The sequence below is a fragment of the Triturus cristatus genome, chromosome 4_1 (genome assembly GCF_964204655.1).
Source record: "Triturus cristatus chromosome 4_1, aTriCri1.1, whole genome shotgun sequence".
Lineage (NCBI taxonomy): Eukaryota > Metazoa > Chordata > Amphibia > Caudata > Salamandridae > Triturus > Triturus cristatus.
This window is the reverse complement of record NC_140585.1, coordinates 319,528,323-319,552,208: the sequence shown is the minus strand read 5'-3', so window position 1 is coordinate 319,552,208 and position 23,886 is coordinate 319,528,323. Positions and strand designations below refer to the sequence as shown.

At 43.8% G+C, this 23,886-nt stretch overlaps 1 protein-coding gene across 2 annotated transcripts in view; it reads left to right on the top strand.

Annotated features, from left to right (window-relative positions):
• CCDC77 (coiled-coil domain containing 77) overlaps positions 1-23,886 on the top strand; it is a 269,618-nt gene that overhangs the window by 212,013 nt on the left and 33,719 nt on the right. For both annotated transcript variants that reach the window (XM_085652269.1, XM_085652270.1), the window contains one exon: positions 6,880-7,132. In XM_085652269.1, the coding sequence (XP_085508395.1) occupies positions 6,880-7,132 (253 nt within the window). The remainder of the gene's footprint in view (positions 1-6,879; positions 7,133-23,886) is intronic.

The following is a 23,886-nucleotide window of genomic DNA, read 5'->3' as shown; positions in this document are numbered from 1 at the left end:
GAATAGGTAACCTTTAGCTTATTAGTGCCAGTAACCAGTGTAGCCATATTTTGTAAATTACATACAGTATGCAGTAACGCAGCACTCAACAAAAACAGGTTAGATATAGCAGTCATTTTCGCTCAAGTTCTGCTCTGATTCAGTTTGCTGTGAGGAGCGTGGCGGCGTATTTCTGGAGCATATATGCTTGGTGTACTTGAGGGATGCCTTGGCGTCAGTGAAAAAGTGTGACTGCCCATCATATATTATTTTTAACTTGGCCAGGTACAGCATGGCATAAGGAATGGAGGCACTTTGCAGGTTGCTTTTTACCGATGCAAACTCTCTGCTAGCGGCTTGGACCGATGGAGTGTAGTCTGGGAAAAAGTAAAGAGAGTTGCCCTGGTGCGTTACAGGGCCCTTGTCTCTGGCTGCTCTTAGAATCGCGTCTCTGTCTCTGTAATTCAGAAGGTGTGCAATTACGGGACGAGGTGCCGCTCCCACCGGCGGTCTGGGGACCAATGAGCGGTGCGCACGTTCAACAATCTTCACTGACGAGAGTGCCGGCCCAAACAGTTCCAAGTCCTTATTTTTCGCTTTAATCACTGCCAGAACCTTTTCCATATTTAGCAGGTGTGCACTAGATTCGGCTTGGGTGTCTGAAAGTCTATTCTCTAGGGTATCTAGGCGGACTTCATGAGTGTCTACTCTCTTTTTCACCTGGTCTAGGTTCGAGGTAAGGACATCAATCTTGTTGTCGATTGTTTTAATGCTTGAGCGTACTTCAAGCAATATGGTGCGCAGGTCCTCCTCTTTATGTTCCCGCAAGTCTTTGGCGCCATGATCGGTATCTGGTTCTGAGTCCTCTGGTTCCTGGTCCCACTCGCACCACTATACAGCATGGGGAGGGGTACAGAGGTCAGCCCTACTACATACAAGGGGAGGCCACAATTGGCCGAGCCCACCTAGCACAGTGTCCCGGGCGGCGCACAGCAGAGCACGGGCCCCCGATGCGCCCCCCACCAGCCCGAGCCCAGCCCCAACGGACACTGGATGCCACAGGGAGACTAGGCCCAAGCACTGGAGGAACACATGGCTGAGCGCGCCCCGACTCCGGCCCGCACTCACCGCACCAGGTAACTCCACCGCAGTCACCTCAGGGTTCCAGCATGGTAGCCGCAGTTCCTCCGTTGCGTCGTTTGCAGGCACCCTCCGGAGCCAGTCCGGCAGGGGGTTCCTACATGCGGGCCTCAGTGCCTCGTAGCGATGATGCAGGTTTCACAAGGCGCAGGTGGCCACGCCGGAGCCTCCGCGCACCAGTCCAGCCACCGCCCAGAGCAGCAGTCGCAGGCGGTCCGGCCTCGGTGTGCCGCCCGCCGGGCCACCGCAGCTGGGCCGAAGCAGAGGGGTGCCCAGGTGAGCTCAGATTTTTCCTACCTGCTCTTCAGCGCCACGGCAGCCATGTTGCCTCCCAAGTTAGGCCTCAGCGCATTGGGTCCGATATCTTAGTTTCGGCCTCGCCCACACTCCTGTAGATAATTGTAGCGGGGGATGTCGATAATGGATTCCCTTTGTTTGCGGTTGCGGATCCTAATTGCGGATAGCGCTATTTTAGGATATTTTGGCCTGGCCTGCAGAGCCCCTCTAGAAGGTAGCCAAACTGCAGCTCGGCAAAGCCACGCCCCCTGGGAATAAAAAATAATACTTTTGGAAAAGGAATATTTTCCTTGCTAGTTTAGCCCTCCGATCCATTAACCATGCAAATCTCTTGGGATGGTTCACCCATGCATTGTAGCATATGGGCTTCAAGATCTTGCCTGCTGTTCCTAATGATCCCTGAGCCTGTTTTGGGCAAACATTGCAAGATAGGCTGCTACAAAGAATGTGGTTAAAGCTGGTCTGGACACTACTAATCACGTAGGAAGAGCTAGTGGCACCAGTGTCGTCTCAGACAGCACGCCTAGATAAAATCAACCATGTTTTCAGTAAATGTGCATGAGTCCTTAATGGGCATACCCCTTGATGGCTTCAGGGTATTCAGCGAAAATGTGGTGCTGTAACAATTTAAAGACAGTTGTGCCACAGCTAGGTCATTGGAGTGGTTCTTGCCAGTCAAGCAGTTTCTACCCCTATACAGGACATCTAGGACCTAGATCAAAATGCTGTCTTATAGAGAACACCAGCCTTCTCAAACTGTTTCAGCAACCGACCTAGACATTTTGAGGCACCGAGCCTGGCAACAACCGAAACAGTTTACACCAGCAAGTGCAGAAAACTGCCAATTCATCCTCCTCTGATACAGTGTCTAGTACTCTGCTTTAGTTTGGCCTGGCTGGTAGGTGGCAAAGTATGGAATTTCCTCCCTGGATGGAGGTCCATCATGTCAGACAGGTGGTCATTACAAATTTTACTAAGCCGCTATGCCCTGCTTTTAATTCTTCCCCTACCCAGCAATCCTCCTATTCAACAGTGAATGTTGCAAGAGCACTCCATAATGGTCCAGGAACACTTTCAGTTTACTTTTCTCTTACCTCTGCCCCACGGGTGTCCAGAAAAATGATAATGGTGGTCGTGGATATATGTATTTGTGCACCGTGACAAATGGCTGCTGAAGGCAGACTCGTTGAAGTCAGTCATAGACCCCCTGCAGAAAATGGTCAACATCCTTGGGGTTTTACATCAATGAGCCGAAGTTTCACCTGGGCCCATGTAGAGGATTCCCTTCATTGTGGCTGTTCTTATCACCCTACTGTTTGTGACCTTTTCACCGCTGCAGTTAGTCCAGGACATTTAGGATTTGATCCCAATGTTTCCAGCTCAATGCTGGGTGTTGAGGAAGACGGCTCTGAGGTTTCTTGGAATGCTGGCCATATGTATCCTCCTTGTCCCGCCAGATGACGTATCTTGGTCCTGCAGTGTAACCTCAGATGGGTCCATTGTCAGGGCTACCTCTCTGAATTTATCCAGATTTCAAAAGAGACAGCTCAGCATCTTGTTTTGTGGAAGATGAACACCAACTTGACCTATGTTCCACCGCACTTCACGGTTGCGACAGACACGTCATTCCTGGGAGGAGATGTCACCTGGTGGAGGTGGAGATCCAAGGCGTCTAGTCGTTGGCAAGAGCCTGCTTCATAATAATCTACGTGACCTTTAGTCAATCCGCCCGGCCCTGTATGCCTTCCTGCCATCCATCAAAGAGGCTGGTGCAGGTTTTTACAGAAAGGGCAGAGTTGACGTGCTGGATCCATTGCCAGGAGTCTTTACAGGTCTGGATTGACACAGGTCGTCTTTGACTAGTCAGGTTTGCTCCAGCTGGATCTAGATCCCACCGCTGATGACACATAGTGTTAACAATTTTGCGTGCTGGAGTTTCCTCCAACAAAACACGCAAGATGATGGATGGAATGTTGCACATTGGCAAAACATTCACCCCCAATCACAGATCTGGGTTTAATCCATTGTTATTTTGCTCACCACGCCACCCCAGTTCAGACATGGCCATATGCAAATCAGTCTTGACCCTGTGCCTCTTGGGAACAGTCCAGCCCGAAACTGCCAAGCCATGTCTTCCCTGGACCGGAATCAAGCATCCTAAGACCGGTTTCGGGGTTTCACCCCTCTTCAGCCAGGATAGCTTGACTCCAGTGGCGTAGCGAGCACGGGACCCACGTCTGGGCATACCCTTCCCACATAGGCAGAACAGCAAAACACACAAGATGATGGATGGAATGTTGCACATTGGCAAAACATTCACCCCCAGTCACAGATCTGGGTTTAATCCATCGTTATTTTGCTCACCACGCCAACCCAGTTCAGACATGGCCATATGCAAATCAGTCTTGACCCTGTGCCTCATGGGAACAATCCAGCCCAAACTGTCAAGTCATGTCTTCCCTGGACCGGAATCAAGCATCCTAGGACCGGTTTCGGGGTTTCACCTCTCTTCAGCCAGGATAGTTAGACTCCAGTGGCGTAGTGAGCACGGGACCCACGTCTGGGCATACCCTTCCCACATAGGGCGAACAGCAAAACACACAAGATGAGTTTCCTCCAAGGCATTTTTCCGGAGATGCCTTCCAACTGGAATCCAAACAGATTGTTATGAGAGAGAACCAGGGTGGCCATTATAACAAAGGTTGGTACTCCCTTCCATGTTGGCCTGTCAGTAACTCTGCCAACGTCTTTTGCTCCACCTTACCCTCAAAAGATCAAGCGCCCTAACAGGGGTCTGAACTTTTACATCTACTGTGCAAAAGGCCATCACATGGATTATCAGCTCTTTCTGGGTTTTTCTGGGACAAAGGAAGGGAAGGTAGTGCTAAAGAGGATCTTAATAAGGTGGATAGTCCTCTGTATTAAAAATCTGCTAAGCACTGGCCGAGACACAACCCCTGAAGCCCTGCAATCCCACTCCAGGTCCAAGGATGCCACAACAGCATTGGCTGATGGGTGCTTTGTAGTGTAGTTCCAATAGTACCCTTTCATGCAGGACCTACGCTGTTTACGGATAACATATACTGTGGGTCTGGTGGCAGACTGACTCCGTACACCCCCGCCGCATATGTTGGCCTATGTTTTGCATTAGCTAGTTTGCAGTGCCACTAGAATCTCCTGTTATCAGAGAGATTCGTTTTTGGCAACCTCAGAACACAATAACCTCCGACTCGTGGAAACAATATACTACTTTTCACCCAGTCACTCGTGCTTGCTTGTTTTGCTCAGAGAGATGCATAGAAGAAACAGTTGAGCGTGTTTACAATAAGAATTTATTGTACCGTTGTTCTTCTCATGTACAATAAGTGCGCTGTTACAACTGTAACACAGTAGCAGAGATATAGAACCAGCAGTACAGTGAATAAAAAGGAATAGTATTCTTCTACCATTTTGCAATAGTCATAAACACATACATGAATATAAAATGCATTTATAAAATAAAGTGCGTACTCTTAAGATGCCTGACTAGATGTACCGGAATGTACCTAGCATGTGAGTACTTGCGAATGAGCCTAAGCCGAAGAGCTAAGAATCTAAGAGCCAAGAATCCTGCTAGGATTTAGTCGAACCCCCATACCTGAATAGTGAGTGTGGGTCTTCGTCTTGGAGTTGAGCTGGACACCCCGCTAGGGATAGTCAGACCACTGTCAGCTGGTGTGATGGCAAGCCGGAGCCGCAGCATCTCTGGTCAGTGTATCGGCCGTGAAGTCTCGGTTCCCTCCTGCCTACTGATAGCAAGAGGGGCTGTATTTATACGGACTATGTACGTGTGTTACCCATTGTTCAGTATGAGGATGACATTGGGGATTAAACCTTGTGCGTCTATGGGAGAGGTGAAGTATACCCCCTGGAGAGTGTACAATTATTCATATCTGCTAAGGATGACGTCTTAGCAATATCGATTGGAAAAAAACCACCCTCTGCATGGAACTAGGTGAAAGGTTTACTCCATAAAAGGCTGCAGTCCTTATAAGGCGTGATGTCCCTATAAGGCATTCTGTCCTTATTTGGAGTTATGTCTTTATAAGGCTTGTTCATATGAAATAACTGGAGATGATATAGGGAAAGTGTACTATGTTCCCTGGACCTATATTAGGGTTCCGATATGAAATCTAACAGCTTAAATTGGACATCTGACAGGTGGCAACATGTGAGTCGGTGCTTACATTTACAAAACACTACTACCTCAACAGCCGGGTCCTACTGGAAGGGCACTTTGCTCCCTCAATTCTTCAGGATTTTTTCCGAAGAACAAGTTATCTATCTCTGATAACACTTTCTGGTGGTTACTGTGTTTAACCGCAGATCTCTCACTGCCCACAACCTCCATGTTCTATGATGCGTTCTCTTTTACATATAAAATGGTCCCAAGTTCGAATGCAGCATATTGTTTAACATGGAGGGTGTGTGGGTGCAGGGGTGGCTCTTATATGTGTTTGCATTCTATTACTTTTTCAGTGGTACAGAGCCACAGCAGATCCTCACAATTTCACTAGGGGTGGGCAGAACTCGTGGAGTTGCATGAAAACTCAGCGAGATTCCGCTGAGTTCTGCAAATGGGTGGAATTCGGCACTTTGTTCTGCTCCAGCTAATTTGTAGCGGTGGGAGCTCGTTATGCACTGAAAAATCAGTGCAAGCGGTGCGCCAGAGGGCGCTGCTTCTTGAGTTGATTTTGCTGCTTCTTGAGTTGATTTTGCTGCTGCTTGAGTAATTCTTCTGCTCGAGTGGCAGCTTTCTGACCATTAGAACGGTTGCAACTGCCTGTGTTGGAGAAATCCTGCCGGGTACCCTCCTAACGACCGAAAAACACGCTAAGGGATTCCAAATCTCACTTGCAAACTTGTAGTTGATGAGCAGCACAAGACCAAAAACTCCTACACGTGCTGGTTGGCGGGATTTGGCCGGAACTCCGTGTTACATGCATAACACGTAGTTGCCAAAACTCCGTCAGCAAAGTGGAATTTATTGCCCACCCCTAAATGCCACCTCCTGATGTACGGTAGCATTGCTTAAAAAAAACAAAAATTCGAGATCCAGTCTGGTGCCTATGATATTCTCAAGGTGAGGAATCGGCTGTTAGAGTATCCACCAGAAAGAGCGTAACCGAAGGTAAATAACTTGTTTGTTTGATATGTTGATTTAAAAAAAAAATTTTTTTACAGTTGCCGCAAAAGATGAGGAGGCTGAAATATTATATTCACAAATTAAAATAGTATTCTTGCTGAAGCAATATCAAGTGTGAAGAGGAGCAAGGGTGAAAATCTTAACACAGGCAGATTTATTAAATAAAAATGCTGCTTCACTCAAAATGCACATCAGAAGGAAGTAAACCAGTGGGCTGAAGTACAGAACCACACAATTAGGCCCCCAAAATATGTTAACACTCTGGCAATTTTCTTCAGGCTCAACAAAACACAGAACCTGTTGTACGAAAGTACTAAGGATTTCCTGCAGCTGAAGTTTGATTGCAGAGCCAACGAGAAATTGTGGATGTCGGAGAAGGATCGCCTTCTGCGGGAGCTGGACAAGTGTAAAGAGCGTCTGGACAAAGTTAGGGAACCTGAGCGAGAGCAAGTGCGAGCACTTGATCAGGAAATTTTGCGCCTCTCGCAGGCAGAAGCGGGCATTCGCATCGCACAAAGTGAGGAGCGTAAGGTAAAAATACCTATCTGAGCATGGCTTTATGAAACTGCTATACTGTTGCATTTCTTAATTTTGTTTTATCCTGTCCTTACTTCCTTAACTGGGCTGTTATATAAAGTAACGTTGGCTTCAAATTATTTGTATGAAACTGGTTCAGGCCCTGCAGAACCACTTTTACAAATCTATATGAAATGCAAATGGGACAGGGGACACGTTATCTCATTTACCTCTTTTGTGACCAGATATGTCAACAGACTGACATTTCCAAATGCACTCCTACCTTGGCCATGAAATACTTAGGCTGGCAGTGGTCCATTATGGGACTCCATTCCTGTTTAGTCTTAATGCAATCAGACTGGTTGTGTCACAGTATTACACTTACATCTTGTTTCCAGTGTTGGAACTTAATTGCACAAACCATTGGAAGGTTGATCAAACTGAAGTGTACCAACACTACAACTCCTAAAATTTAGCAGGTTGTTTATAGAAGCCTAGGACTGGTCACATTTGCCCCTGATGACCTGGAGTAATGTAAGAGATTGCAAGCACATTGTGAAAAAAATAATAGTTATCAGTTGTAGGTCACTAGGTCCTAATTTGGAAGGTATTTAATCATTTGGCATTCAAACTCGAGACAAAACTAATAATGTTGTGACATTTCTCTATTAAAGTGCATCCCAATCGAAATTCAAAGTTTGTCTGTCTTCACATGCTTAAGGATCCACTATTAAAACTCTGCAACAATTCAATTTGCATACTATACAAAGATATGTTCATATGGAAAAATGTGAAAAAATGTGTTCTTCGATCCAAAGAACATGTCTGTATTCCTTTTAATCTAAACTCCTGCAAATATATCGTTCACAATCACAAAGGCCCATTTTTACTGTTCCCTGTGTATTCTGAGCATGATAAAACAGTAGTTTAATTATTAGTTTTACTCATTTTATAGACCTCATAAGTATAGTTAAGGAATAGCTTCTAGAATTGGAACCGGTGACTGGTGGGTTACGTACAGATGCCTCTAGTAGGCAACATCTTGTTCCAATGACTTGATTTACTGGAATTAGAACCATTAGCATGTGTGTTTCACAAATCTGTCTAGCATGCAAGGCACCTGCATTTACCTCTTCATTGGACATTGTAGCCTCCAGGTAGAATCAAGCAACAGGTGCTTTCTTCCTCAGTTGATTGACTGTGATTGGTACCTCTGGCATTGAAGTTTCACACGGAACTGCAAACCCCAGTTACCCACCTGATGTTCCCCTTTTTCTTATCCTTCACTCTTTGTGAAGGACTGGGCCAGTGAATTAGCATGCTGCCATGTCTGCAGAGAACTGAAGGCCAGAGACTAGTTTAGTTCTACTTGCTCCACTGAGGATAGTGTGTTGGAAGTGCTTACTCAACAAACTTAACTTACTTGCCTGTTTTCTTCCATGCATTTGATGTGGCTCAAACAGTGACTTCTGAAGCCAAATGATTAGGTTTTTAAAGTCCTGCTCCCTCATATACTTCACACTGAGGGTAGCAGCATATATTTAGATACTACATGCCTACCTGCTGAACTGTGCCCACGCCGACATTTATCATTTTTCCAACATGAAAAGTTAATTTATAAGAAGAAAACAGCACCCACTGCAATTCTAGTCGGGCGCATAGTGGTAACACAGCATGGCCTAAATGCAGAAAAAGGCTTGTTCAAAGCAGTACGTAAACACTCTGGGTTAAAAATGTATGATTCATTAACGTGTAAAAAACATGAATTTTAAAAGAAGGATTCAACATTTTGAGGGTCATGAAAATAGACATTCGTATCCCTGGTTGTTAAGCACGCTATGGAAATCTAGACTTTGGAGAAGGCTGGTAATATCCATGTACAAGCTCCATTGCGCAAGCATTGTCACAAAGTTGACAGATGCCTATATATTTTAAGTGTTCAGACATGGGGATCTAATTAAGAGATTTAAAGATGGTTAACATGAGTAAAGCAAGGAAGATTGGTAATAGAAATGTCTGATTGATTCTGTAAGTCCTGTTTTATAGCTAACTGGTATTTAGATAAACCCCAGGTTGATAGAGTAGGTATAGTCTAAGATGACACCGATCATGCATATAAAGGTGAACAGTTTGTCATCATTGTAGTGATTTCCAAACTTGGCTACTTCAGTGTGCATCTCATTTGATATTCGTATCACTTCCCATAAGAGCAAAGAATAAGAAGGCAATTAGAACAGTCAGAGATGTAAAGGGTATCTGTCAAAATAAATTAGACTCCATTATCTGCCTGTGCACACTGTAAACCTCCTATTAACCCAGCTGAACTCATTTTGAAATGAAATAAGACATCAACCATATTTGATATTCTTGCTTAAATGAAATATCTGAAAAAGACGTTTCCCTGGTTCACCAATGAGATTTACATTTTGAGAAAGATTCTGTGTGCCCATAGGAGGGATGAAGTAAACCTCTTTCCTCAAGTTTGCATCCCTACATAAGGAAAGAAACACTTTTAATGTTTAAAGCAAGCACAGAGAGCTTTTTAAATCATACAAAGTCAGGCACATAAAGCTGCAGCCCTCACATAAAAGTCCTACTGCAATGCCCATATCAAGCTCTTATCCCAAACAATTCAGTTCAGCTATGATATTGATTGCCTCACACTCCTAGTGGAACTTGAGCAAATTCCTCTAACTAGTAAAGCACCCTCAGTGTCTTGCTGCCCTTTTAGTCCTATTTCTGCAATCAACTTGAAAAAAGCTATCACAAGCACTAAACCTTCATCCTAATCTGCTGACCCACTGCCACTTCCTTCACCAAAGTATAAATTTCCGTCTACATTAATACGCATTTCCCGGTGCTCTAAACTTAAACCACGTTCACTCTCTATTAGTGCTGACCCTGACTGACAGTCTTGCAAACTAGAGCCCCATTACACATCTACCCTTTCTCATTAAAGTTTTACAGAAATATGTATCCAGGAAATTGAAGAAATATATGACAGGACAGAAACCTCCCTGTTCAAGAGATTGCCCCTTAATGGGTATTTGATGAAGGGAAAGGCTCTATCTCAGTCCTGCTTGACCTACCTACAGCTTTCGATACCATTGTGCAGCAGGATAGGCATTGGATACCTCTGAGAAGCTGGCCTGGTATAAGATGCCCACTAATGTAAGTGGGCACCTTGCACCAGTCCAGACAACCCTTATGGTGATTTAAGAGGTCGTACACAACCTTAGAAAGCTATCCAAATGGTAGCTGTGGAGAGCAGCCTTCAGGCTTAGTCTTGAAGGAGTGTAAATCAGCTTGTTTTTTACCAGAATACAATCTTATAGTATAGATAATATGAAAAGAGAACCACACATAGTATTTATAAAAAATATGTGTATATAATATAACTACTTAGTACGTTACAATATCTCCCACACAGTGATCGACACAAAGCACACAATACTTTAACAAAGAAATCACAATAAATAGCACTAATACACAGTGGGCCCCAGGGGGGGACCAAACTATTTACTTAGAAAGTGGTGTAAGAACCACGACTCGAGTCAGGACGATGTCGAGAGGATGTAGAATTGCCGGGACCCACAGAACCAGGTAAGTAGATAGCGACCCCACGGACAGTGTGTGCAGTGTTAGAACACGACCGCGTGCTCTGTACAAGTCTATGTGCAAGTCGCGGTTGGATTTTTAAAGATTAGGGACCCTTCCCAATGGACCCTAAAGAAACCCTGCGGAAGACAGAAGGTTGGAGAGCCACCCCACCCGTGGATACCGTGGTACCCAAGTTACGTATCCAAGGGAAGCCGGGTGCATAGGTGTGAAGTGGCGTCGGAAACCGCAGTCGAGCCCAATGGAGGACTTCAGGAAAGTGCTGTTGCTATAAGCGGAAAAAGTGTCCAGAGGAATGAAAACGTGGATTTTTGTAGAACAGTACTTGAAAACAGAGGGGACAAAATCTGTGTCACTCAGGAGTAACCAGGAGACTTGGAAGACGGATGCCCTCCGATGTCGGATGCTTCAGGAACGATGATGGTAACCTTGAATCTGCAGCTGCGAGGATCTGGCAATGCGGAGGGCGACCAGGACCCGGGTACGTGCTGTCCCACAAAGGATGTTGAGTGCTGAGGGTTCGGTGTCTGGCGAGAGCACCAACAAGCCTTGACAAATGCAACCCACGCAGGAAGTCAAGAAGGTGCACGGTTGGTATCAGCAAGGTCCAGGAGACTCACCACAAGCAGGGGAGTCTGGGCAGGCCCAGAGCAATCAGGGAAGCCCAAGGAAAACAAAGGTGACACTCAAATGGACCCACAGGCCAAAAGCACAGGAGTCGCAAGAGTACCTCAAGCAGCTCAATAAAAGATGCAGGCCACGATCCACATGATGCGGTGTGGCCGAAGATTCTGATCACTGGAGGTGCTCGAGGTTGGGGCTAATTGGAGCCCGAAGATCTTCTTGCAAAGATCTCAACAAGCCTTTGCAACTGCAAAGTGGACCCTGTACCCAGGGGTTCGGTTATTGCAACCCCACAAGGACTACTGGCCTCAAACTTACTAAGAGGGTAGAGCAGGCCTCGGGAGCTGAGGAAAACCACCACCTGTGTTGCGGACCCACGTAGTCCGAAGGAGCTCGGGATCTGCAGACCAGTCGTCTTTGTTGCGGTGCCTGCGAATGCAGGGGAGTGGCTCCTTCACTCCAAGGGAGATTACTTCAGTTGTCCTTGATGCTTCACAGGCCTTGGGAGGTTCCTCTATGATGCACAGGCTCAGGCGATGCAGCAGACTGGAAGGCAGACGAAGTCCGTCCCAAACGAAACACAGCGAAGTTCAGAGTGCCCAGACGGTAGAGGAGCAGTGGTTTCAGTTATGAATCTTATCCCACAACGAATCTAGGAACCTACACCCAGGTAAGCCCTTAAGTACCCTAGGGAAAGGGTTGGGAAGATTCAGATGACCCTCACAGGGGAGTATCTGGACAGGGGGAGGTTACCCCCATGTCTTTTGTCCAGTTTCGCGCCAACGGCTCCCAGGACTGGTTTGAACTGGACTATGCAGAGGGACACTAAAGGCGCCTCTCACGCAGACTTTCAGGCTCTGGTAAGCGCACCCACCCAGCCCTAATACACTAAATCCTGTCTGGGAGGTGGTCACACCTCCCTGTGAGAGGATGCCTATTGTTCTACCTTCCCCTGCTCGACCTTGGCTCAGCAGCAGGAGGGCAAAAATGTGTCTCTGGTTGGCAGTAACCATTTTGTGATGTCCAGGTCAGGAACACTGAGTCTAATGGAGGGCTCTTCCAGTGCTTGGAATCATACCTCCCACACCGTTTACGGGGGGGGGGGGGTGGGGGGGTGGGGTTTATGATTCAAACATGTTTGATACCAAACATGATAGGATTCGTTACAGCCATTTTCGAGATGGTCATCACACGATTACGCGGTGCCCCTCTATATAGTAGATGGCTGCTTCACCCGGGAGAATGGACTCAGTAGGTTGCATGGGCACCTTCTCACTTAGGACCAAGCACCCTGCCTTCAGGCCTGCTATAGGGGTGACTTATAGGTTTTAAGTGCTGTGACCCTCAGATATAGTAAACCTATATCTTTAGTAAGTGGTGCATGTACCAACTTACACGGGCTGCAACGGCAGGCCTGTAGTTCCATTTTGAATGGTCTCTCATGGGTGGCATAATACATGCTGCAGCCCATGACAGAGCTCTGTGGTACCTATGCCCTGGATACATGGGTACCATATACTGGGGGCTGAACACAACAATATAGGGAGAAAGCATATAGGCTGGGGTCCTGATTAGCAGGATCCCAGTCAGACTAGATAAAACACAGCTTACCAGGCACAAAGTGGGGGTAACCATGCAGAGGGAGCCTATCTTCCTACAATACCCAAAATCAAATTAGTTCAAAGCATACCTGTCTATCTGCTCCCACAGATGTTCTATTTCGAGTACTACAAGGATATATCCTAGCCCCTCTATTAATTAACCTATGTTGAACCTCTGGACGATATTTTCTCCAATGCAAGTATCTACTTCCACAAATACACAGGCTTCCAAGAATGAATGGACAATGTGGAGCTGTACCACAAGTTTGATAGTACCAACAACATTTCCTCTCTAGCCCAATGCCTATCCGTTACATGGTCATGGATGTCCCGGATGAAGCTTCTTTACCATTTTAAAAATGAAAATCCTCCTAGCTCAATTGCTGAATTACAGGCCTTAAAACTCTTTATTAATATTGTAAAAATGCCCATATGTCTAGGATTTATGATGGATTGCACCATGAGTCTTGACCTCCATCTCCAAGAAATCGCAAAGCATGCCAAATTTCAACTTCCGCTGCTCCGTAACATCAATCCAGTCATTCCATAACTTGAATTCAAGCAAGCCTTTCAGACACTGGTGGAACCTTGCATAGACTTTCGTGCCATTCTAATAACCGGACCATGCATGTACCACTTAATATTGTCAAAGCTATCCTTTAGTCTGATGAACCACACAAGAACATTTTACCGGATTACGTGCATTGTAAACTCCCTGAAGTGATTTACATTTGAATCGTTCCTTGCATATAATGCTGTACACCTGTGGAGCTTAGTCTGCGGTTTGGGGATGTCTGGGGGTCCACAAAGTCTACTCAGGGGATCTGCGACTGCTTAGACAATGACATAATATTAACGGATTAATAAAGTGTATATAAATGAAGAAGCTAAATATAAAATTAATTACTATAAAGCATTCTGTAAATGTGAAGGAATTTTACATTTTCAGGCTAAAATTTAAGTTGGTATCCTCAGATTGATTTGTGGAAGTAGTGCAAGTGCATCAAACACAATATAGTGTGGATGATGAGTGCCCTCAAGTGGATTTAGAAAAGATCCAACCTTCCCATTAAAATAAAAAATGCAAATTAGATTGTTTGTGAATTAAATAAAATGTCATCATTTGCGTATTTACTTGATAAAAGTTTGTTTTTGTTTTTTGAAGATTCTGGTTATTAACCAAGAAAAGGGAAAAAACAAATGCTTCAGAAAACATTACAGTTTACATAGTGTGAGTTTGGCATATACAGATCTCATAGTACTCAACCAGGGCATAAGAAAAGCGAAAATCGGGATGCTTGCAAAACCAGATCTTTCCTCAACTACATCAAGGAGACTGGATGTGTGCAATAGATCTTCAAGATGCCTACAATAACAAAATATTGAAAGTTTCTCTAATTCATAGTAGGCTGTAGACCTTTTCGATACAAAGCCCTACCTTTCAAACTGTAGTTCGCTCCTCAAAAATGTGCGAAATATCTGTTGTTGCCGCACAACTAAGGAGACAAACTATCTTCATCTACCCTGGTTAATAAAAGGCGCATCCTCAGAGGAGACATTGAAGCTTTTTCAAATACGCCTCCGCGGTTTGACATAATTGGGTTTTCAGGTGAACCTCAGGAAGTCTACAATTCACCTGCTCAAGGAAAACACTACGTTGGAGCGATAATCGAGACCCAGTTTGTAAAAGTGTATCCTTTGGAGTAGAGACTATCGTCAATCCATCTGAAATGTCACAATCTATTGCAAACTTCTCACCCAACAGCACACCAAATAGCATCCCTATTTGGGGTCAATGGCCTCTTGCATTTTTCTGATTCCTCATGCCAGGCTTCATATGAGGCCTTTACAGCAATGCCCAGAGTACCAGTGGTACCAGTTCTCAGACAGCTGGGGAAAGAAACTGACTCTTACTCAATCTGCTATTCAGTCACTTTGATGACGGGATAAACTGAAGAATCTAATAAAAGTGACCTCCTTCCAACAAGGTCTCCCTATACAAACTGTAGTCACAGACTCCTCTCCAAGGATGAGAAGCTCATATGAGCCATTTAAGGACCCAAGGGGTATAGTCAGGCAAGGAGAAAACCTTCCACAACAGCCTACTAGAGCTTAGAGCAGTTCATCTGGCTTTGAAATCCTTTCTGCTTCAATCACAACAACTTCTCTGCTTGTTCAGACGGACAACCCAACAACTATGTACTACCGAAACAAGCAGGGAGGAACAAATTCAAGACCTCTGTCCCTAGAGTGACAAGCCATTTGGAAATGGCTGCCTGCAGGGAACTTAATAGTCACAGCTGTCAATCTCCCAGGTGTTCAAAACATAGAGCAGAATCCCTCAGTTGAACTTTCCAGGAAAATCGTGACTGGGTTCTAAGCAACGAAGTTGTGGAGGCAATTTTCTGACATTCAGGATATCCTCAAATAGACTTGTATAATAAGGCAATGAACAAGAAATGCCAAGATTACACCTCCAGATTCTACTAGTCCGGGTGGAAAGGGAATACCCTTTTGATAGATTGGTCAACAAAATTTCTTTATGCATTTCCTGCAATCCCCCTCATACCGACAGTTCATATCTAGTTTTAATAGTCTAAGACAGAATGATAGTGATAGCACTTGAATAGCCTGTTAATTGTGGTTCACAGATCTACTTCACCTACCCCTGCGCCCACACCGAGCCGAGCAGGCCACATATCCATTACAAGTTTGGGGGCCAGATCAGGCACCCCAACTGTCCATCACTGAACTTAGTGGCCCGACTCCTGAATTCCTGCAATATGGTCATCTAAAATTACCACAAGATTGCATGGACATTTTTCGAGAAGCCACACCTCCTTCCGCTAGAAAACCATGTGATAGAAAACCAATTGTAACAAATTTTGCATTTGATGCATTCAAAAGAACTATGATCCATCCCCTTGTCAAGAAAATGTTTTCATCTAACAATTTCTTGCTTACAATTTCTATCTATTAAAGTTGACCTTGCAGCTATAACCGCGTATAGAAAATCTCCATCATAAATCTCCTTCTTTAGAACACCTGTGGTTAAAGATTTCTTAAGAGTAAAAAAAAGTTTTTCCTCCTTTAAGTGTCCTTCTCTCTCTCACAGGAAATTAACTTTGTACCATATAAGTTATTGGGACCACACACCTTTGATCCGATTCATAAAGCCTCCCTGCAGACCATCACATGAAAGGCAGCTTTTGTAGTTGCTATTATCTCTGAGCGCATAGTTGTGAAATTCAAATTTTATGTGCTATTGAACCATACACTGTATTCCATAGTAATAGAGTGGTAATGAGGACTCAACCAGGTTTTCTTCCTAAGGTGGTTTCAGATTTTTACATTAACCAATCTCCTTACCTACATTCTTTACTAATCTATCAACTCCAGCAGAGCTCTGCATTCTCTAGATGTAAGAATAGTTTTGAAATTCTACTGAAACAAAACGAAATGGTGTTGTAGGACGGCTAGATTAAATCCTGGTGCAAGGATATCAAAGAACTTACTTTCGGTTTTGGGGGATGAGCAACCACGGTGTTTTTTAAGGTACTTTTTCTGAGGCTGTTGGCTTTCTGCGGCAGGCTCAGTTGCGGATGTCGGAAAGAAGAAGACTCTTGCAGAGGCAACGGGGCTGGGGTGAGTGTGGTAGAAGGCGTCGTCAAGGCTTTGCAAGGCTCGGCGAGTCTCCACGCAGATCTGCTTCCGGTGCGCCCCAGACATTGTGAACACCAGTTGGGTGCCACCCTTGACTCCATGTCCTTTGGGGATTTTGCTGGAGAACACGAGGGAGATTAAGACCAACGGGTGCCTTATGGTTCCTGCAGGAGGTGCCAGTCCCGGCAGTAAAGGGAAGCCCTGAGAGTCTGCTAAATCTCCAGTTGCAGGAAGGAAAACAAAAGGAGACAGGTTAGTGCAACCGAGGGAAGGAGGCTGTTTGGAAACGCAACTGGGGAATGTAAAAAACAGATACGCGTTGACGAATAAGAGTAAAGGTTTGGAGGTAATGACTGAAGGCGAAATTCAGCAGTTAGATCAGTTTCCCACCCGATACAGATTGTTAGTGGGAAAGGAGAAGTAAAGTACACCAGTAAAAAACCCATCGGAACGTATTAAGATTACCCCCTCCCTGAGATCTTTTTTCAAGATTCAGGCTAATAAAGAAGTGGGAAAATTCATCTTTGCCCCCACAACTTTGTTAAAACAACTAGGTTTGCAAAAGGGGAAAATTACCACCATGGAGGCCGATAAACAAAATACAGAAGATATGGCGAGATCTGAAGTTAGCAATAGATTTGAGGTGCTAGCTGGGGATGAGTCACTTGAGCAGATACAGACTCATGAAACACAATTTCAAACCTCAAATTCTGAGTCCCAAGGTCCTTAAGGCCAGTCAGGAAACGAAAGGATGATAATAACTCTAACTGAAGAGATTAGGGGTAAATTTGCAATTTCTGAAAAAAATCAGGCAAGGATACAGGAAGCTTGTGATACCCTTGAGGGCAAAATGAATACCTTCATGTAGCGAATGAGTGCTGTGGAAACCTCTCTAGAAGAATCTAATAGAGAAGTTGAAACTAACCAGATAGAATGTCAAGCATTAAAGACAGGAGAAAAAGAACTCCAAGATAAAATTGAATCTCTGGAAAATAATGCAGTAATGGAATCAATCTCAGGATACTGAATATCATGGAAGGCTCAGAGGGAGACAACCTTAAAGGGTTCATGATAAAGTTGCCCAAGCAAGTTATCCCCTTTATAGACACCAATGAGCTTGAAGTAGATATACAAAGGATTCATCGTGATCCTTTTACAAAAAAGCCAAATAGGAAAATCCCAAAGAAAATCCTAATTAACTTCAAGATATATTCTCTGAAAGTGCGAATTCTAGTTGAGGCCTTGAAAGTTGGTAACTACACAAAAGGAGAGTGGTCTTAACGAATTAGATCAGATATTTCTAGGGCTACATAGGATAGACACTGGGAGTTAGGGAAGTACACCCAAGAGCTTGAAACGCTCAGCCACTGTCCAAATGAGGCCTGACACTTTAAAAGGCATGTGGAACAGCATGATGCATAATTTAAGAGACCAGAAGAAGGTAGGAAACTTTGTGGAACACCAGAAACAAAAATAAAACAACATGGAAGAACGGGGCTCAAAGGGATATAGTGAGAATAACCGATTTGGATTTAGGGAGGGTTTCCAAGAGTGGGTGGGGGGGGGCGTTCAAAATATGAATATCAATGGACAAGAAACCACTGGGTGGGGAGCATACGACAGAAAATTGGGGGGGGGGGGGGGGGGGGGGAATAAGACCTCTTTGGCTAAAAGGCAAGAAGATAAAGGTGCTCACAAGAGGGATTCTAGAATTCCCTAGTGTAAAATGGTAGACCCAAATAGAAATGCACCATTAAAAGTTATAACATGGAATGTGAATGGCCTCAGGGTGAAAAGTAGGAGGAGAAGAATTTTGAGTTTTTGAGACAATCAGATAATGAAGTTATAATATTACAGAAAGAATGGAAGGATATCCTGAAGAAACAAAAGTGTGTCGAGCACTTTGTTTGCACCAGCCAATCGTGTTAAGGGGGAGAAAATCGTCTAAAGAACTATTTAAAACAGTCATGATGCTGGCTTATCCTGTTCCCCCTCTACATTTCTCTCAAGAGCTTTGCGACAGGATAGCCAATCACCTGTTTGACAAGGTCAATGTGATATTTTCAACCTTTTCACAACTACCTCAAACCTTTTTACAACTACCTCAAAAATCCCAACTAAGCGCGCCTAATCAGAATAATTCGAATCCCCCACTAAACCAGTTACTCCAGTTTGCCCCCATCACAGCTCCAGAATTAGGGAATGTATTGACTAAAATCAGATCAGGGTCTCCGCTGGACCCATGTCCCGCATCTGTGCTTAAACTTGCCCCCGAACCAGTGACAAAACTTCTAGCATCCATAATCAATGCTATGTTTACAAAAGGTCACTTCCCTTCAGTCTGGAAAACAGCATCCATCCTCCCGCTCCTAAAAAAAACCTCAACTGGATAATAATGACCCTAATAACTTTAGGCCCATATCCAGGCTTCCGTTTCCGGCCAAAATCGTGGAAAAAATTATGAATACCCAACTCAGCAATTTTTGGGAGGCAGGTCAGTTGCTGGATCCTGCTCGATATGAATTTCGAGCGTGTCACAGCACGGAAATGGCACTCCTTAAATCGACGGAAGAGATTAGGGCCACCCTCGATCAAGGAGGTAAAGCGGCACTGATCATGTTGGATATATCAGCGGCCTTTGATACGGTCCATCATGGCCTGCTGATGGACCGATTAGAGGAGATCGGTGTCCGAGGTATGGCTTGGAATCTGATTAACTCCTTCCTGGAAGATAGAGTGCAAACGGTAACTCTGGGAGACTTCTCCGCCAAACCTTTCTCCTTCCCCTGTGGAGTCCCGCAGGGCTCATCCATCAGTCCAACTCTCTTTAATGTATACGTAAAACAGCTAGCCCCTCTGGTAGAATCCTTCGGGTTCTCCCTCCCCTCCTATGCCGATGATACCCAGATTGTGGTGTTCCTGCTCCCGGGAGGTCAGCAAAACATTACCTCTGGGTTTAATGACTGTATGACAGAGATTGGCAAGTGGATGGCTCATAACTGCCTCAAGTTGAATTCTAGCAAAACCGAGGTGGTCCTCTTTGGGAACGACCTAAACTTTTGGACTCCAGAATGGTGGCCAGATTCATTAGGGCCACTTCCGACACCCAGCAGGAAAGTAAAAAATCTAGGGATAATGATAGATAATCAGTTATCCCACAAAGATCAAGTTAATGCGGTGGTCTCGGCAACCTCGTTTACTTTAAAATCCTGCAAAAAAATTCTGCCCCTTCTTCCCAAAGAGAGTTTAAGAACAGTGGTATCAGCCCTTGCGCTCTCTAAACTGGACTATTGTAATAGCCTTTATTTAAATATTCGGGAAGGGCTATTGAACAAACTTCAATTGCTTCAAAATGCAGCTGCTCGACTTATCACAAGAATCCCCAAATATGCTGCCATCTCACCCGAAATTAAAAAATTACACTGGCTTCCAGTAAGAAAACGCATTTTGTTTAAAGCCATGTGCATAGTGCATAGGTCACTTCAGGGTAAGGGGCCTTCATACCTTACCAAGCACATCCACTGGTACATACCCAAGAGAGCATTACGCTCCGCTGAGGGCAAATTGGCCACAATTGCACCAGCGAAAAAAAAAAACTGGGGTGGTCGGAGTTTCCTGGTCGGAGCTACTAGGGCTTGGAACACGCTACCACCACACCTCAGAGGCATTTTGGATCACCTTAGCTTCAGGAGGGCACTAAAAACCTGGCTATTTGCGTATTAACAGGCAATTAGGTCAACTCACTCAACTGAAGGATGACTTCTATTTCAGCGCCAGGACACCTACGGGTAACAGCTGCGCTCTATAAATTTTATAACATAACATAAGTTCCGCTAAAGTTGCTTTGGGTGACTGCATTGCAGACCCAAGAGGGAGATGGTTAATTGCAAAAGTGAAAATGTATCTGTGGTATGCTTTTGTGGGATATTATGGGTGGAAAGTTGACGAGACAGGAATCTCAAAGCTCAGTACTACTAGCTGTTGGAGGTCAAAGCTTCTATAGTGGTAGGAGGAGATTTTAATGTATTATTGGAACCTACCCTTGATAAATCTGCTAAGAGGGATACGGCAAGCTCCTCGAAGATGAGGATGTATGTAAGGTAGTTGATGAGAGATCTGGGTTTATTTGATATTTGGAGAAAAACAGCCAATAGAAATAGAAACTTTACTTTCCATGATAAAACTAAAGATATAACATACTCAGTCTTTTCACAAACTTCATTATTGTATAGACAGGTTTACCTTCATCAAAGTGGTCCATTTCTAGATGTATAGTTTTCTGTTTATTACTTTCATACTAGCTAGCCAAGAAGCCTCTACCTTGTAGACTTAAGGCAGATTCAACACAGGGCTGCTACAATACCTCTCCTTGGAAATATTCCCATTTAGAAAATTTGTGAGGCCGCTTTTTGAAGATCTGCTCATACTTTGCTAGACACTCTTGTCTGGATCAGTCTCGAGAGCGGATACTCAAGTATCAAGTAGGGCAGGCATCTTTGAGTAACCTTTTCGGGTGATTCCTAAACCGGTTTCTGTTACTTGTCAGTATCATTATTGATGAGGATTCCTTAGAAGAGAAGGAAACGGCCCTCATCTGTAATCCTAGTTCTCTTCCATCACAATCCTTGTCAAGTCATAAGCAACATTCCCACCTCCCCAGAGAAGAAGTATTATAGCTTTCATAACTTTTCATAAATTTTCACCCTGGATCCTCTGATTTTCCGTAAAAATTGCCTGAATCAACTATCACCTGTAGGGTATGATGGGGTGCAGTGTGTGTTGTAAGGTCCTTCAAGGCACATTTCCAGTTATTCTCATCTATAAGCAAAGACAGACCAGGTTTGCAGTCTAACTGATGAGACAATGAATTCCTTTTCTGTATTAGAAGGAATTTTTATTTGTTTCACTAAAAGCTAACTGGCCAACAATTTTTTCACGACATCAGAGTCGCTTTATCAGTGCCTCTACAGCAACCATTATTATTCCACATTGTGATTCATGGTCTATTTCTCTTTCAGTTCTTTTAGCACACAAACCATATAATGTCAGATGAACATTAATCGTCAAATTCTTAACCATGTTATGGAGCCAAAATAATGTTCAGATTTATTAGTCTGTTTATGATTCCAACACAGCATGGTAACCGCTTCTGCACAATACACCTTGTGTTTTTGGCAAGTATTCAACCTTTCTTACCTTGGTTAAGAATTTGACTCTGTCGTGAAACACATGTTGACCAGTTCGCTTTTGTGGAAATTAAAATTCCTTCTAATAAAGAAAAGTAATTCACTGTCTCATATACACCTCAAACCTAGTCTGTCTTTGCTTATTATATTTATGTGGTGGATAAGGGGAAAACCCTACACTTTTCTGACTCAAAGAGCCCCTGCATTCCCTCCTGCTCATTAGTTATTATTTTCTCTCCTACTCTTTACAGTTTATTGGATACCACTATCCCCTTTCCTTTTTTAAAACATTTTTTTAATGAAATTCTTTTAGTATTTTCCATGGTCACTTTTCTATCTGTGACTATTTTTTTCTTTAAAAAAAAATTAAAATGTAATACAATTTGGTCATTTTTAGCCTATCCTTAGGCTGCAAACATATATGCAGTGTACTATTGTACAAAGTTTTCCCCTGGGAAAGAACTAAGATTACAGATGAGTAATTTTTACTTCACCAGTGCTGGGCAAGTTGCATTACCAGCAGTTTGATTCTGTGTCACCCTCTCATTGAGCTTGAATCATTGGCAAGACCTTTAGTCTCAGGTTGTCTGAGACAACAATGAAAAAATGTTGCTCATGACTCAGTACCATTAAACTGCATAATACACTAGTTGTGTGTGTTGGTATACAAATAAAAACCTAATTTGAAAACCCAGATGACTGACCAGTTGCTCAATATAAATAAAAATGGATAAGGGAAAATATTGCGACCCTTAAAAACCTCAGTAAGCAGAGGTTCAGGCATGTTATGAATTAATTTACTATGATCACTGGTGCACACCTTCTTTGGGCTCATTAACATTGGTTTATATTGCAAAAGGTTGAGGGAGTACACTGCCTGGCATGCTAGCACACAATTAGCTCAGATGCACCGAGGAAAATACAGTGCATGATAACACTCACTTCAGTTGAAATTCTTTAGTATTCACCATTGTTGATGCAGCCTGTGCTGTATCTCTAGACATGTGTTTCAGGATTAGGCAGATGGACAACTATCCCGAAACATGTGTCTAGCGATATACACAGCACTGGCTGCAACAACATGGGTGAAAAACTATAGGTTGTCACTGAAGTAAGTGTTATGCAAAGCCTTCACCATAATGCATTGGGTGAATTGAGTGCTGGGATGTGAGGCAGTGTGCTCCCATTCTCTTTTTGATTGTTTTATATAGCATTCAAAGGTGCAGAAAATAAAGGCGTGATCAGATCTAGTGAAGAATCCCCAAATTCTCAGAAGCCAATCCAAAGTGTTACTCTTAGCATGAGTGCAGTTTTAACTCATCAGATTACACCCAAACCTGTTATATAGATCAGGAAGGGAAACGCTGTCAAATTACCAACTTGACCTGTAGAGATATTAAAATCCCCCATGATCACAAGAGAAGATTGAAAATTAGAATAGAATTAATTAAGTAAAGTCTACCTCAAAAGAGTTCAGGTTACCAAGTGCCTTCAAGTCATTTTAGGGTGTAGTGAGCTGTTTGAGGCCACAACTTCAAAGGAAGGGTACATGACTGGGGGGGGGGGGGGGGGAGGGGATTGCTCAGCTCTCAGACTATTGTGTACACTTAATACATCCACTTTATTAGGATTTGTTTGATTCTCTAGGACAACTGTACTTTTGTCCTTCAAAAAAAGTGAGACAGCATCGACCAAGAAATGGTCCTTATAACAATAAACAAGAAACACATCCATGCACCACATTGGTGAGCAGCAGCAGATCTTATTTTTATATGCTCCAATTTAAGATTTTTCATTCTTGTTCCTGATGGCAATGAAAGGGTAGATATCGCCCTCTTTTTATGTAAAACCTTTGGGGTTGGAAAAGTTATTTTGGTATAATCACTTCTCCAGGGGTGTTGCAATGTTACAAAGAGTAGGGATAAGGCAGCATGGCAGCCCACATCCATACAGAAGTGTAAGTTGGGTGCCAAAATGCATAGCACTTTAAAATGAGTGTCCTCTGACTAGAGGTTATCAACAAGATGGTGAACTTTCCAATCAATCTCGCTCACTGATTTGGGGTTTATCAATCCCA